The sequence below is a fragment of the Pieris brassicae genome, chromosome 10 (assembly GCF_905147105.1).
Source record: "Pieris brassicae chromosome 10, ilPieBrab1.1, whole genome shotgun sequence".
Lineage (NCBI taxonomy): Eukaryota > Metazoa > Arthropoda > Insecta > Lepidoptera > Pieridae > Pieris > Pieris brassicae.
In genome coordinates, this window is record NC_059674.1 from 2843986 (window position 1) to 2857690 (window position 13705).

Genomic DNA, 13705 nt, shown 5'->3' on the forward strand with positions numbered 1-13705 from the left:
CATATTATTTCTTTGTCAATATTTTTAAGTGTCTTAAAATTACGTAGATTTATAAAGTAATGTTATTTTACATACACTATATATTAAAGTATTATGATGCATTATAATAAGAGTATTATCGGTATTACACTTAAAGTTACGAAAAATCGGTTTCACAAAAACTATCGAACCATTGACACCATCACTAAATGCCAAATTCCAAAAATGAAAGCGAAAATGCCAAAATGGCTGAATAAAGTAAATGCTCTATGTTTAATATAAAGTTTTTCTGTACAGTAATAACTATTAGGCTAAACACGATTAGCATCGAATATTTATAAACATTTAGTTAATGTCTTTATAAGGAGTGTCTAATTATTAATAATCTTTTGGTACTCAAAGAATTTCAAAATGAATGAAACTAATAGTGAAGGACTTGCGGATTCCGAGAAGCCGGTTCAAGTATCAGATAATGTGCCATTCCCGCCTTTCCCGGGTGAGGAAATTGTATTATCTTATTCAGTAATAGTAAAATTAAATACTGTAAAAAACATACTGATATCTAATGTCAGTAATTGCATATTTGACAGTTTGTCTACTGTAGTTATAGTTATTATTACTCAAATTACTAAAATTTATTGGATTTATAGCAATAGTCATTTACCTAAATATTTTCATTCATAATTTACAGCCCCAGCAGATGATGACTTTGAAGAAGATATATCTAAAGATGAGAGATCATACTACATAACAAAATTTAAAGGTAATTTATAACTTTTATTAAGTGTTTGTTAAATTTAAAAACATTGTAATTAAATTGTATTTGTTTCAGATCTTAATACTATTATTCACATGAAAGTTCACTGTACTGCTTGTGACCGACATATAGGGATTTGTCCCAAAAATGAAAGTAATATGAAAACACATCCTATGTTACGTACATTAATGTGCCAGAATTGTCATTCATTTTATAACAGTGGAGAGTTTGAAAAGGGTGATGATGGCTCTGAATTATATTGTCGTTGGTGTGGACAAGGCGGTCAAGTGTACTGCTGCTCAGATTGCCCACATGTATTTTGTGCGGTGAGAATTCCATTATATTAGTCAAAGAATATTGTATAGTTGTCATACAGTCGTAATTAATTCTCTTAGCATTGTAATACTTATTCAATTTTTTTTCTAGAAATGCATAAAAAGAAATATGGGCCCAGCTAAAATAAGAGAGATTGAGGAAGTAGATGATTGGAAATGTTTCAAATGTAATACCACCTGTTTGAGAGATTTGCGTGCAATTTGTTGGGCAGCACTGCGCTACTGTGACTTTAAAAACAGGTAACCAACTTGAAAATATGAAATGTGTATAAGAAACTTAAAATGCTTGGGATTATTGAAATTCTAGTAATGTAATAAATAAAGAAACGGGCTCTTATATGAATAACATGAACTATTACTAGTAAATGCATTTAGACAATTATCTTTCTGACCTTCTGATCCTACACCCTAAAAGAGTGGCAGAAAGTTTATAGCTAGTTCTTCTTACCCGCTCTTCACCCTTGGTAGTAAATGTAAATTAAAAGTTAATTTATCTTCTTTTCTGACGTACATAAGTGTACTTGTTTACCTATATGAAAGTTATTTTGAGTTATTAAACATTTATTTTAATTGAACTTATGACCCTTAGGTCTCTCATAACAACCAATTATTTTTTCAATGGAACTTTGGAGGTATATATATTAACTAAGGAAAAAGCACCACAATGACTTAGATGAAATTTAAAGATACTTAGTGGACTAAAAATTAAGTAACATACATCAGTAGACTAGAATTGTGACTGTAATAACTAATTTTGAGTTATACTTTCAGAATCGCTTATAAAACTGAAGATGCAAAGCTTAAGGAATCATATTTAAAAGAAATATCTGAAGATGTTTCTGAGTGCTGTAGGTCTAAAAATAGAAAGAAGGAAAAGCTGGATGCTAAAAAGAAAGAAGCTGAAGCGAAAAAAGCGGCTGTTGCAGTTGTATCGAAGCTTCCTCCTACTATACTGGTAATTTCATTCAAACACATAAGCCATTTTGTAAAACATACTTTGTTTACTAATCTCAAAAACTAGCAGTTGAAATTGACAAATTATTATTATTTCTGTATTCGATAATGCTTTATTGAGGAAGGCGGTAAAACAACCAAATAAAGCAGCTTCAACTTTAACTTTTGTAACTATTGTATTGTCTTTTGGTCATATTGGTTTTTTTATCATTTTCCAGTGTTACTTATAGAACTTTTTGTTCATTTGAAATTGCATCATTTATTACAAATTCTGGCTGCATTAAAAACATGCTTAATTCGTACTATATCAATGTGTTATAAAGAACAAGGGGACCTAATCAGTAATTATTGTAAAAGTTAAATAAAATATTGCAAGCCTATCTATGTATTATTATAAAAATATGTAAAATAATTATAAGTTTATAATAATACATAGCTTCAATCTGGTAAAAAAGTGTTTTCTTTAAATGTGTAAAAGCTATGTTAACAAAAGACAATACTAAAATATTGTAAATATATAATATGGCAACATTTCAATAGAATATTTGTCAAGTTGTGCATGTCTATTTTAAAGTATTACTCGGGTAAACCAAAGACAATATTTTTTTAATTATTACATAAATAAGGTTCTTAATTAAAACATTACTCCATTACTCATTTTTCTGTTTGTGTGACTGTTTGTACTGTGCACTGATATATTTTTTATAGAGCCTGTAGTAAGAAATCATGAGGAAACCTGCATTTCATAGACAATATAATACGCACATAATTGGTTAGTTCTGGGGCTGAACACCTGTGTAAATTGTCTTTGGACGGCCAATGTTAGAATTTTTGTGATTATTCATTGGGTGGATTATTCATTCAACGTCAGACTAATGCTATTAAACTAATAAAATTGTAACGAATGTTGTATTTATTGTAATTATATCCTTAGGTGAAGAAATTTGCTTCAATTAATTCTGTGTCTGATGTGAATAAGCCAGAACTTAGGAAGGCTCAAAAAAGGTCGGCGAGTCCCAAAATGAAACCAAATATAATTTTGAAAAATCCTATTTGTGTGTCACCAAAGGTGTCTAACACCTTCCATGTTGCACCTATGAAGAAAGTTCGGGTAAGTTCTTATATCTCAAGAATTATATTTAAACCAGTTGTGTGAACTCCGTTTTGTCTATGGATAAAGTTGCCTTATTTACAAGAGAGCCTATGTTTTCTGCAATATAATGAATTAAGCTGATAAGGCAATTTTTATCTCACCTGTTTTTACAGCCTGCATGGTCACGATCAATCATGGTAAGTTCAGCCATGACACTCGCAAAAATGAGAGTTATTTAAATTTTTGTTAATATGATTTTATTTTACAACTGAAATCGTTTTAAGGCCATTTTAGCAAAGATTTGTTATTTAACTTTGAGTTTTAGTCCTGTAACATTTGTATAATGCAAATAAGTTCGAATCCTCACAGATTTGATCGTAGTATTATGAAGTTATTCATATCCCTACAGTTCGAACTAAATGAAATTTACCGTCACATTTTTCGGTTGATCCGAAGAGATTCGAATCAATTAATAATAAAAATATATAATAACGATAACAATAATAGTAATAATTCTATTATAATTAATGAAATTCTGTAATAAACTTAGTAGTAATGAGGTAAAATGAAATAATTGCATTATTTGTATTCAAGTCTATGATTATAAAAGCCTTTTGTTAAACTTTGTCTTATTTAACTTTAATTAACAAATTATTAAACATTATAAATATTAACAAGATCATTTTTCGAAAAAATAAGATCGTAAAGAATTTTCACTTCTTACGTATGTACACTAGTACACGCACACATTTTTTTTTGTAATAAAAAGTTTTATTCTCATATTAATAAAATTTACTTCGATAAAAATTTATGGCACAAAATGTTTTGGGTGATTTTAGCTTATTAATAAACAATGCATGACCTTTGTTATGCATTGATGGAATATCATGTGGTGTATAATTTCACTAGGTATTAAACATTAAGCTTAATTTTTACATTTCATCTACTAATTTATATTCATCTATTACAGCTGCCGTCAAACATGATGAACCCAATAAGGATACTGAATGAGAGAAAACCCGTGCCCCAAAACACATTAATTAAGATACGACCGAAAGCCAATTTTCAAAATAATATGTTCAACGGGATCAGTACAAGCACACCATTCAACAATGTCATGTTTAATAATGATAATATTAATTTGTCGCTGGACAGTCTAACCCAGGTGAGTGCATATTATGAAGATGTAGAAAGCTGGAGCAATCTATATTAAAATGACATAGGCATAATTTTTTTCCTCAACCGAAATGATATTCATAATATATTGGTTTTTTTACAAAACAAAGACAAAGCCACAGATGATATGAGGTTGCAGAGGGTTGGTATATTCCCACAGATCTGAGGCCGACAACTCTGTGGTTAATATATTAATTTTTTGGGTCTTGCAACATTTTGTAATATTAAGCGATTTAAGATTTTGTTTGAAATTAAATTTTAACTTTAACGGATAAGACATAAGGATTTAAGATAGACTAATTTGAATTAAATAAAGGTTTGTGGTATACGAGATGATATATATATATATATGAAAGTAGTTTTAAATCCTTTAGACCAGCAGGGTTAGTCTGATGTCTTTAGTGTGTGACACTCATACCAAGTTGTAGGCTCGCGCGTAATGTGAAGGAATACATAGTGAGGAAACCGGCTTGCCTCAGGCCAAAAAAGACGACTGCGTGTGTCAGGCTCAGACTCATCACATACTTGCCTATTAAATTAACAAATAATAATAAAACTGATACAGAAATCTGAGGCACAGATATTATAAATTTGTAAAAAAAATTAAAAAAAAAACATACATTTGAAGGTTAGAACTAAAAAGGTTGTAGTGCCACTGGTTTTCTTTAATTCTTGAAATATAGGTGAGATTAATTTTGGGTGTATGATTTTTCTCTGGTCTCGTAAAGTAAAATGACTTGATCAAGTGTTTGCCAAACGAAACTCTTTTACATACAAAATAGCTTTAAAATTATAAAATGTAAATAAATTTTTAGGGCCTAGATATGTCTTCTATACAAAACATGAGTGGCGCATCTCAGGACGAATTAGTGTGCACTCCGGATTTCCCCATGGAGCCATTATGCGAGGTACATACTTGCCTTACATATATTTTTTAATCAGACTTTTTAGGTATCTCAATCGTTATTAAAAGTTTAGTAAAGGCCCTTACTAAACTTTTTAAAACCAAATTCTGTCTGTTTTTTGCTCAAATTTTGTTTTCGCTGTGATGACACAAAACAGATCTCTACTTAACCAGCCAGATTTATCGTTGTCCTTGTAATTATAGGTGACAGAGGATAACACGGATGATGATGTGCAGTGTATAACACCAGGTCCCGTGATAACACCGAAGACATTGTCTACACAAAAGCCAATCGTTCTCTCCGAAGTGTCTCCCGAAAATATCATACAAATGACTGAAAACGATGTTACCGTGAATTCTGTCACTGGTGGTCTTAAATTCCGCGTTGACCCTCAAACCTTATCTTCCAACAAGATGTATCGACTTCCCGACGGTAGAATATTTGCAATTAATGCCAATCCTACCATGCCCGGCGGCTATTCGGCTACGATAGTAGCGGTAACTGAAACAAATCGACCCAAAATAAGTTCATCTAATAAATCCAGCCGTGGTACGCCACCACCACTACGAGTAATAAAAAGCAATCCAGCAAATCGCAAAAAGGTTTCAAAACACAAATCACCAAAGCCCCGTCGTTCCGAGACGACCCAAAGGGAAGCTGATCTGTCAGTACCCGTTGAATGGTATAGATATAATTTGATTGACGCTATAGACGCACTCGAGTACTCATTGACACGATTACATAAATTGAAAAAGGAAGCAAACACCTCCTTCTTACGAACAAGGACTGTCAATGAAATGCGGAATTTACACAGAAGTTTCGATACCCTATTAAACACCTCGTCGCATCGTTTCAAGGAGATTCGTGATACTCTAACTAAAGGATTTAAACAATATTTGATAAAGAAATGTCAAGAAAATAGCGAAGAGGAAGATGACGATGACGTCGAAATACTACCCGATTTAGACGAAGACCCTATTTGTATTGATGAAAATTCGCTAGATTCCTTCTGCAACGAGACCCAAGAAGTCGATCTGACAGAGGTTGGAAGCGAACACAACGATAGTAGAGAGAAATCTGCACATATGGCATCTATCACACAAGAGATAGATGAACATGACACAAAAGAAATTATCAGTGAAAACAGCGAAGAAATCGATACATCTAAAGACATTGCAAGTGATGCTAAATTGAACGGAAAAAAAAGTGCAGAACCAAAAATTTCTCGTAACAAATCCGTATCAAATTCAGACACAGAATTTGCGTTTTCCAATTCCAATTCAACCGATAGTAAGGTAGCTGAAGATAAAAACGAAAAGGATGAAAATAAAACAGAAAGTGAGATTATAGAAGATACTCCGAAAGATAAAAAGGAGATTGTTGATAGCAAAGTAACAAAAACAGTTAAAACAAACGAAAAGGGAGAAAAAGTTACCAATGGTAATAATGAAGATATTAATGTTAGTGATAATACGATAGATGATTGTTTGAATGAAGGAGAGGCAAAGGAAGCGAGTAAAGAAAGTGTTATGGACATTTCTGATGATGTAAAGGAATCTTAATGCACAAAAGACTCGCTAACGTGATAATATACTTGACAGTTTTATACAAATACCTTAGTTAAATACAAAAACTAAATCCTAACTAATCTAAACGTAGTACATACTATAAATAAGTGAATTATTTGCCAGTTTATTTCCAGTTGTGTTTAAGTTGATTCGGTGTAAAATAATACCTGACATAAAAACCTAGTAAAATATAACCAATTTATTTATATTTTAAATTTGACTTTAAAGCAGATTTTAGAGATGGAGGGTAGTCACAAATATTTATGCAGAGGGTAGAATTCCTTGTGTTCTTATGTTTGATTTTAATAAAATCGAAGGATCAGTTCGCCGTGTAATTCTTTTTAATCAGCTGATATTACCATTTATAGTGAGATAGTAGCATTTGTTGCCTGGTCCGACAAATGTTGGAATTTACTACGGATTTGTGTTCTCAAAGGGAGAATACTAGTTCCACAGTTATACAAAACACTTTAAAGATTAGACATGCTCTATCCCAAAATGCACTCAATTCACATAGAAGATAAACTTTTGCTTTATCTTCATATTAAAAGGGTGGATCTATTGAAGCCATTAATTGGATTTGTATGTGTAAATTCTTTAAAATGTTCCTTTAGGGCAATAAAAATAAGAAACTCATATTTGTATTCGTTTTCGTGAATAAATATAATGGAAGGGTCGCAAGTTGAAAGCGTGAGCGTATTTCATTGATTTGTATATTTAAAAAGAAATGGCGACAAAGCGACACAGTAAGTTTACTAACAATAATTGAGGTTCTTTGGTGGGAAGTGCCAAAGCCAATTAAGTAAATGTTGTATTTACAGAGTAAAGAGACTGGTTCTAAAACAAATTTTTACCTTCCAATCATTTTTGTCGTGGTCTTTGTGGTCGTTCGAATTATGTTAATATTGTGAAAAGTGTAAATGTGGAATATTTACACATAATTATATATGTGTTTCTACTATTTGTTATGTTATTACGAAATTTTATGTTTAAAGTTTGTATATAATATTTTGTTTAGACACCTCCGCTCGAAGATTAAAATTAATGTTAATGTGGGACGTAGGAATTGTAAATATATTTTGATTTAATTTAGAATAAGTAATATATAATTTGTATTCATTATTCAACTATTTCATTTTATAACCTCTCTTTTTGGGTAAGACTCTGAGACCGCTTAGTATAGCGTAGGTGAAAAGCGCATTGGATTCCCACAAATAGTTCTAGTTAATTTTCGACTCTGAATGTCAACTGTCAAATACAGTGTCAGTTTTTGACAGATGACAGTTTCTTTATTTCGTTCCATCATTTGAGGTATGATATGACGTTTTTTTTTTGTAATTGCCATATCTATATGACCATGATTAGCAAGAGTTTGCTTTCTCCAATATTGGACTATTAATTGCTTGTTGACATATAGCACACTTGTCATGATGACAAGTATTTTACCTTTGCAATTCCCTCTCGTACAGACTGACTATTCCAGACCTTAAGGGCCTTCTAGTACATAAGGGTCCTTAAATACAATTTTTACATAATTCCATAAGCCAAGGTAGTGTTTTGATACCAAGTGACGATTCTGTATACAATTTTGATGCAGAAAATCCTAAGTGCAAATGTCCCAATCACTATTGGAAATTAAATACTTTTTGCTACATGAATAATTTGCATTAAATCAAAATTGTTAGCATTTGAATTTCGACATTGACTATATGTTAAAATTAAGATATTAAAGAATGCACTGAAAGAATTTTTTCCTTTATTCTAATTTTGATAGTATATATTCGCTTTGTTATCCGAATTTTTCTAGGAAATCATTGTATTTTGGTTCCGTTTTATTGTGATAGGCATTATTAGGCTTGCAGCTGTGCTGGATTTTATATGAAACGCCTTTATGCGGCCATTAAGCCAGATGTAATTTATGTTGTACTGTAAAGAATAAATGATCTGGAAGATACTGTTTTTTATTTATTCCATTTACTTACGCTTTTAATAATTTAACCTGACATTACGGGCCTAGTGAGGAGGTTGTAAAAGAAAAAAAACATTTGAATAACTGACTGTATGTTTAACGTAACGTAAGTAACGTTATGATACATGAAAATAAGAGTTTATTATTAAATTAGTTAAGATTTCAATAATTGATTAGATTAGATTGTCTCAACGAAGAGACATAGAGGTTGAGGTTCGAGGATCGAACTCTGAAAGGGCCCCATTGGATTTTTTTAAGAACACGGCACAGCCAAACGGTGAGGAGGCTCAACTAATGCCAGAGAATTCGAGTGTGCGTTGCCGGCCTTTTAAGAATTAATACGCATTTTTATTGAAGTGCCCTTAGTCGAAATACTTCAGAGGGCAGTTGGTGCCACAGTACTGGAATTAAGGACGTCAAAGAGATACATGTAGAATTTCGTATTCTGCTTCGACGTCCGATGATGAAACTCATTTGTAGGTATTACTCGAAACAACACCATGTTAAATGCTGTAGAAGATGCAAAGTGACCCCACATCTCTACGCTCCGCCAAGGGATCAAGCCTTTCGGAAAGGAATTCCGAACCAATGCGGTCAAGTAGTGAGAGATGAGGAAAGTACGAATTTGCGCGTTACAAGCGGGCTAATTAGCTTTTCTCCCAAAATCACCGCGAAACTAAACGTCGGTCGGTATGTCAACGCCTAGAACGCTTACAAACGACTAGTGCTTCGCTGCAGTCGTCCGATCAAGATCTTAATACGGGAAACGCACTGCAATCCACATCCACAGATATTGAGGTAAGACCCAATGATCTGGTCAACTGTGAAGAAATCCAGCAGCAGACATCAACACGAATCAAGCAATACAAAGTATGACCATTTCAGCGGGTCTACTATACTCGACGACTTTGTTAAAAATCCTGGACAATGTTTCGAAGTTCAAGTGTTTATGGTATATCAAAGTGTTTTTGAAGTATTTCGACAGCTAAAATCTCTTACGACAGAAGAGATTTTGGAAAAAATCTTATCCTTATTTAATCCGTATGATCAATGCTTACTTATTTTATTTTATTGATAAAAGTTTGCCAACGATCGGCACATTGATACATTGGTAAAATAACCACAAAATACAATTTTTAATGTGACAAGCATTTAAAGACAAATATGACATACACGTAGAGATCATACAAATAATAAACAAAACAATTACTAATCAAAAAATAAAATTACAAAAATCGATTTAAAAGTGTGACCAAAACGCGTTCTACGGAAAGGAGGGACAAATGGGTGCCTGAGATCGAGAGGGTACACGAAATATAAATTTAGATGGAAGGTTCTGGCAATCAAACTGATTATTAAATATCTTAAATGCAATCGATATATCAATAAATTTCACGATTCTCCAATGACAACATATTGAAGAGCACTAGCCTGGCTTCGTATGTTGGCAAGTTTTTTTTCAAGATGCCATTGGAGAAAAGCAGAATATGATTTGTAGAACGGCCTAGGTGGCGAATTAGTGCAGTTCGTAAAGATGCTAAAAACAGGTGTGGCTACTGTTATTGACAGCAAGATACAAGAGCATCTGGAACAGCAATATTATAAAATATTTAATAATTCTTTAGAATCGTGTTTCCCAACTTAGAAATTGGCTTGCCCATTCAATTCTCTCTTGATCACGAACTGCAGTGGCGAACGTTCTTTTTCATCATTAAAACGTATTTAATCATCTCGCTTTGTTGAATATAGAGAAGGATTTGCTTAAAAAAGTCGATATTGAAAGTGTTAACTCTAAATTTGCCTATAACAAATCCAGTGAAATTTATTTGTATCAGTTTTGTTTAATTTAATAACCTAAACTTGAGCTTGCAAGCCGAGGCTCCGAAATGATGCCAACTAGCCCGTATCCGCCTTTCCTGCCTTTATCGTAAGTGCGAACTTGGATTCACCAAAGATCTACAGAACTCCAACATCACCAATGGTCGCGAAACGCGGACAGTCCCAAATTGCCCACTATTTATCAACGGAATTCATGAGATGGTATTGTTAGCTGACGACACTTCATTTCTATGAAAAGTGAACAGGAAAAATATACTGGTTTTATGTAAATAACTTTTTTATGTAATAGGATGCAAACGGGCAAAAGGCTCACCTGATGTTAAGCGCCGCCGCCCATGGACACTCACATTGCCAGAAGGCTCGCAAGTGCGTTGCCGGCCTTTCAAGAATTGGTACGGTCTTTTCTTGAAGGACCCTAAGAACACCAGCTGCCCACAGAATTACTTCTGTGGGCAGTTGGTTCCACATAGTGGTGGTGCGCGGCAAAAACTGCCTTAGAAAACGCTCGGTTGTGGAACGACGGACGTCGAGGTGATACGGATGGTATTTTTGCCTTTATCTTACTGCTGAATGAAAATAAAACAAAATGTATTAGATTTACAACTACTAGCGTAAAGCGAGATATTGGTAACCTGAAACTTAAGGACAGTGAACTAAACTTTTTTCACAAAACTGTTTTTCTAGGCATAACAATAGATAGTAAACTCCAGTGGGGCCCACACATAGAGACTCTTTCGAATAGGCTGAGCTCTGAAGCATATGCAGTAAAGAAAATCCGTCAGTTTACTGATAAGGGCACAGCTATAATTGTGTGTCATAGCTAATTTCGTAGCGGTATGTTGTACGGTATTGTACTGTGGGGTGCTACTGTAGAGGTTCAATCCATATTTGTGCTGTAGAAGTGGGCTGTTCGGGGTATTTGTTGTGTTTCTCCGAGGGAGTCAGTACGGATGAAGTTTAAGGAATTAAATATTATGACACTATCTGATGTATTCTCGTAGTTTTGTCATATAACATATGTACAAAAAAATATAAACGATTTTAAAACAAATGGTGACTTTCACCAGTATAATACTCGAAACAGAACCAATTTGAGTGTACGACCAACCAGGCTTCAAAAGATAAACCACTCCTTATATGGAAATCGTATTCGTTTTTACAACATACTTCCAAGCGAAGTTTGAGAATTATCACTAAATAAATTCAAAGCCCTCATTAAACGTGAATTAATCAATAAAGCTTTTTATAAATTTGACGAATACTTAAATGATCCTAATCCTTGGGATTGATTTGCTCCAGTTCAAACAATTTGTATGACTCAATACTTGGCGATTAAAAAGAGTGGCGGAAAGATTCTCGCCCGCTCTACTGTGGTACTACTACTGCTAGTAAATTTACAATTAATTTAACTTATTTTCTGACGTTCTTAAGTGTAGTTGTTTACCTATATGAATAAAGTTATAAGTTTGAGTTGAACAAAAAACTAACCTGACTTATTGAAGTGTTCGTAAATCTAAATGACACTTATATTATTGGACATTATCGGAAACGAGAAACTTAAATTACAATTTATGAGTGTGGTAAAAACTAAAGGGCTTATATTAGCTTCCAGAGTGCGATGATGGTTTATGTATTTAATATATATATTGTAATTCCAGAGAAATTTTTAAAAACAGATTTTGTTTAACAAAAAAAGTTTTTATGGCCGATCTAAAAAATAATGAAGTAAGTCTTATACCACTGTAGAATCCTTATTAAATACGCTAACTTTTAAAGCTACTTGCCAAACTGGAGTAGTACATTTTTTTCTGGACGATCAGTTGAAGTAGTGCGAAAATTAATTTTGAAAACTTGGTACGGTATAAAATGACATTTTCCTACAAGTTGGAGTGATCGGCACACGGTTTAGGGTCATAGGTTACATAAAACACTATTCGGGATGACGTAAGAGAAACAAAATTGGTAAAAAGTAAATATTTGTAATATTCCTGTTGAATGAAAAAACTGTCACATGGTGTGCATTTTCTGGAATAACAAAAAAAATATCCATAATTTCAAAAATACATGACTTATTTTTTTTTTTTTTCTGATAACTGGTGTGGCATTACCTATGAGAAAATTTCGACTTGACGTCGACTTTTGGGACAACCTGTATATGTAACTTATATAATGTTAGGTTAAATAACTCTAAACAGTATTATTTTTGTATAAAGGTTTGAATTAAATATTATTTTTAAACTACATAAATGTAATAGACTTATATAGCGACCCCTACCATCTACCTCTTTATATCAATGCTAATTAAGGATACATAAATTGTTTAGACCTTAGCTTTTTGAGGCAGTGGTTAGACTGGTAGAGGATAGGTTGTCGACCCATTAGGTTAGCGGAACAGTACACCTCCCTTATCTATTTATTTATTCACACTTACCTTATACATAAACATACATAAAGCAAGTTACATCATTTATTAGGCAACAGGCGGTATTTTCGCTAACAAGCGATCTACACTTATCTTGTGTACTACGAGGTGGATGTATTTATATTTCATACTAGCTGCCGCCGCGAACTTCGTTTCTCCTTAATGTGGTTTTAGTTAGCCTTAATACCGAGACACGAAAGAATAATTTCACTGTATTATCGTCACTATAATTTGAATTTGATTTACACTTCGGTCTAAGTAACACGTGGTTGGCTATGCTAACACCAAAAACCTTCTCGGTATTTCGTTTACTACAAAATAAATTTAATTTATACTTTAGCCTCAATAACACGTGGTGATCATGATATTGAATTGAAGCTTATATGACACGTTTGTCGGTTTACCATAGCAGTGCCATCTATTGATTACTTACTCAATCCAGTCGAAAAGTATCGACATCTGTTAGAATCTTTTGGAGTTAACAGATAATTGTGACTGTCAATTAATTATAGACAAATAATTTGCAATAAAATAAAATTGCGACTATAATTAAAGATCTAAGCTATCCTATCTCTTAAGTTGGACCAGACTGCTCACGGTGTGCCAATTTAATTTAAAATCGGTTAAATAGTTTAGGAGTCCATCGCGGACAATCATCGTGACAGGAGATTTATATATATTATGATTAATTCTAAATAAAAAAAAACA

At 32.9% G+C, this 13705-nt stretch overlaps 1 protein-coding gene across 1 annotated transcript; it reads left to right on the forward strand.

The window, feature by feature from the left end:
* The first annotated feature begins 202 nt into the window (after nucleotides 1-202).
* On the forward strand, nucleotides 203-8719 carry LOC123715318. The gene is made up of 9 exons (XM_045670282.1): nucleotides 203-475; nucleotides 671-742; nucleotides 812-1062; nucleotides 1163-1311; nucleotides 1843-2026; nucleotides 2960-3136; nucleotides 4089-4283; nucleotides 5110-5202; nucleotides 5403-8719. Exons 1-9 carry the CDS (start codon nucleotides 391-393, stop codon nucleotides 6759-6761), a joined length of 2565 nt encoding a protein of 854 aa, XP_045526238.1. The 5' UTR covers nucleotides 203-390; the 3' UTR covers nucleotides 6762-8719.
* The last annotated feature ends 4986 nt before the right edge of the window (nucleotides 8720-13705 follow it).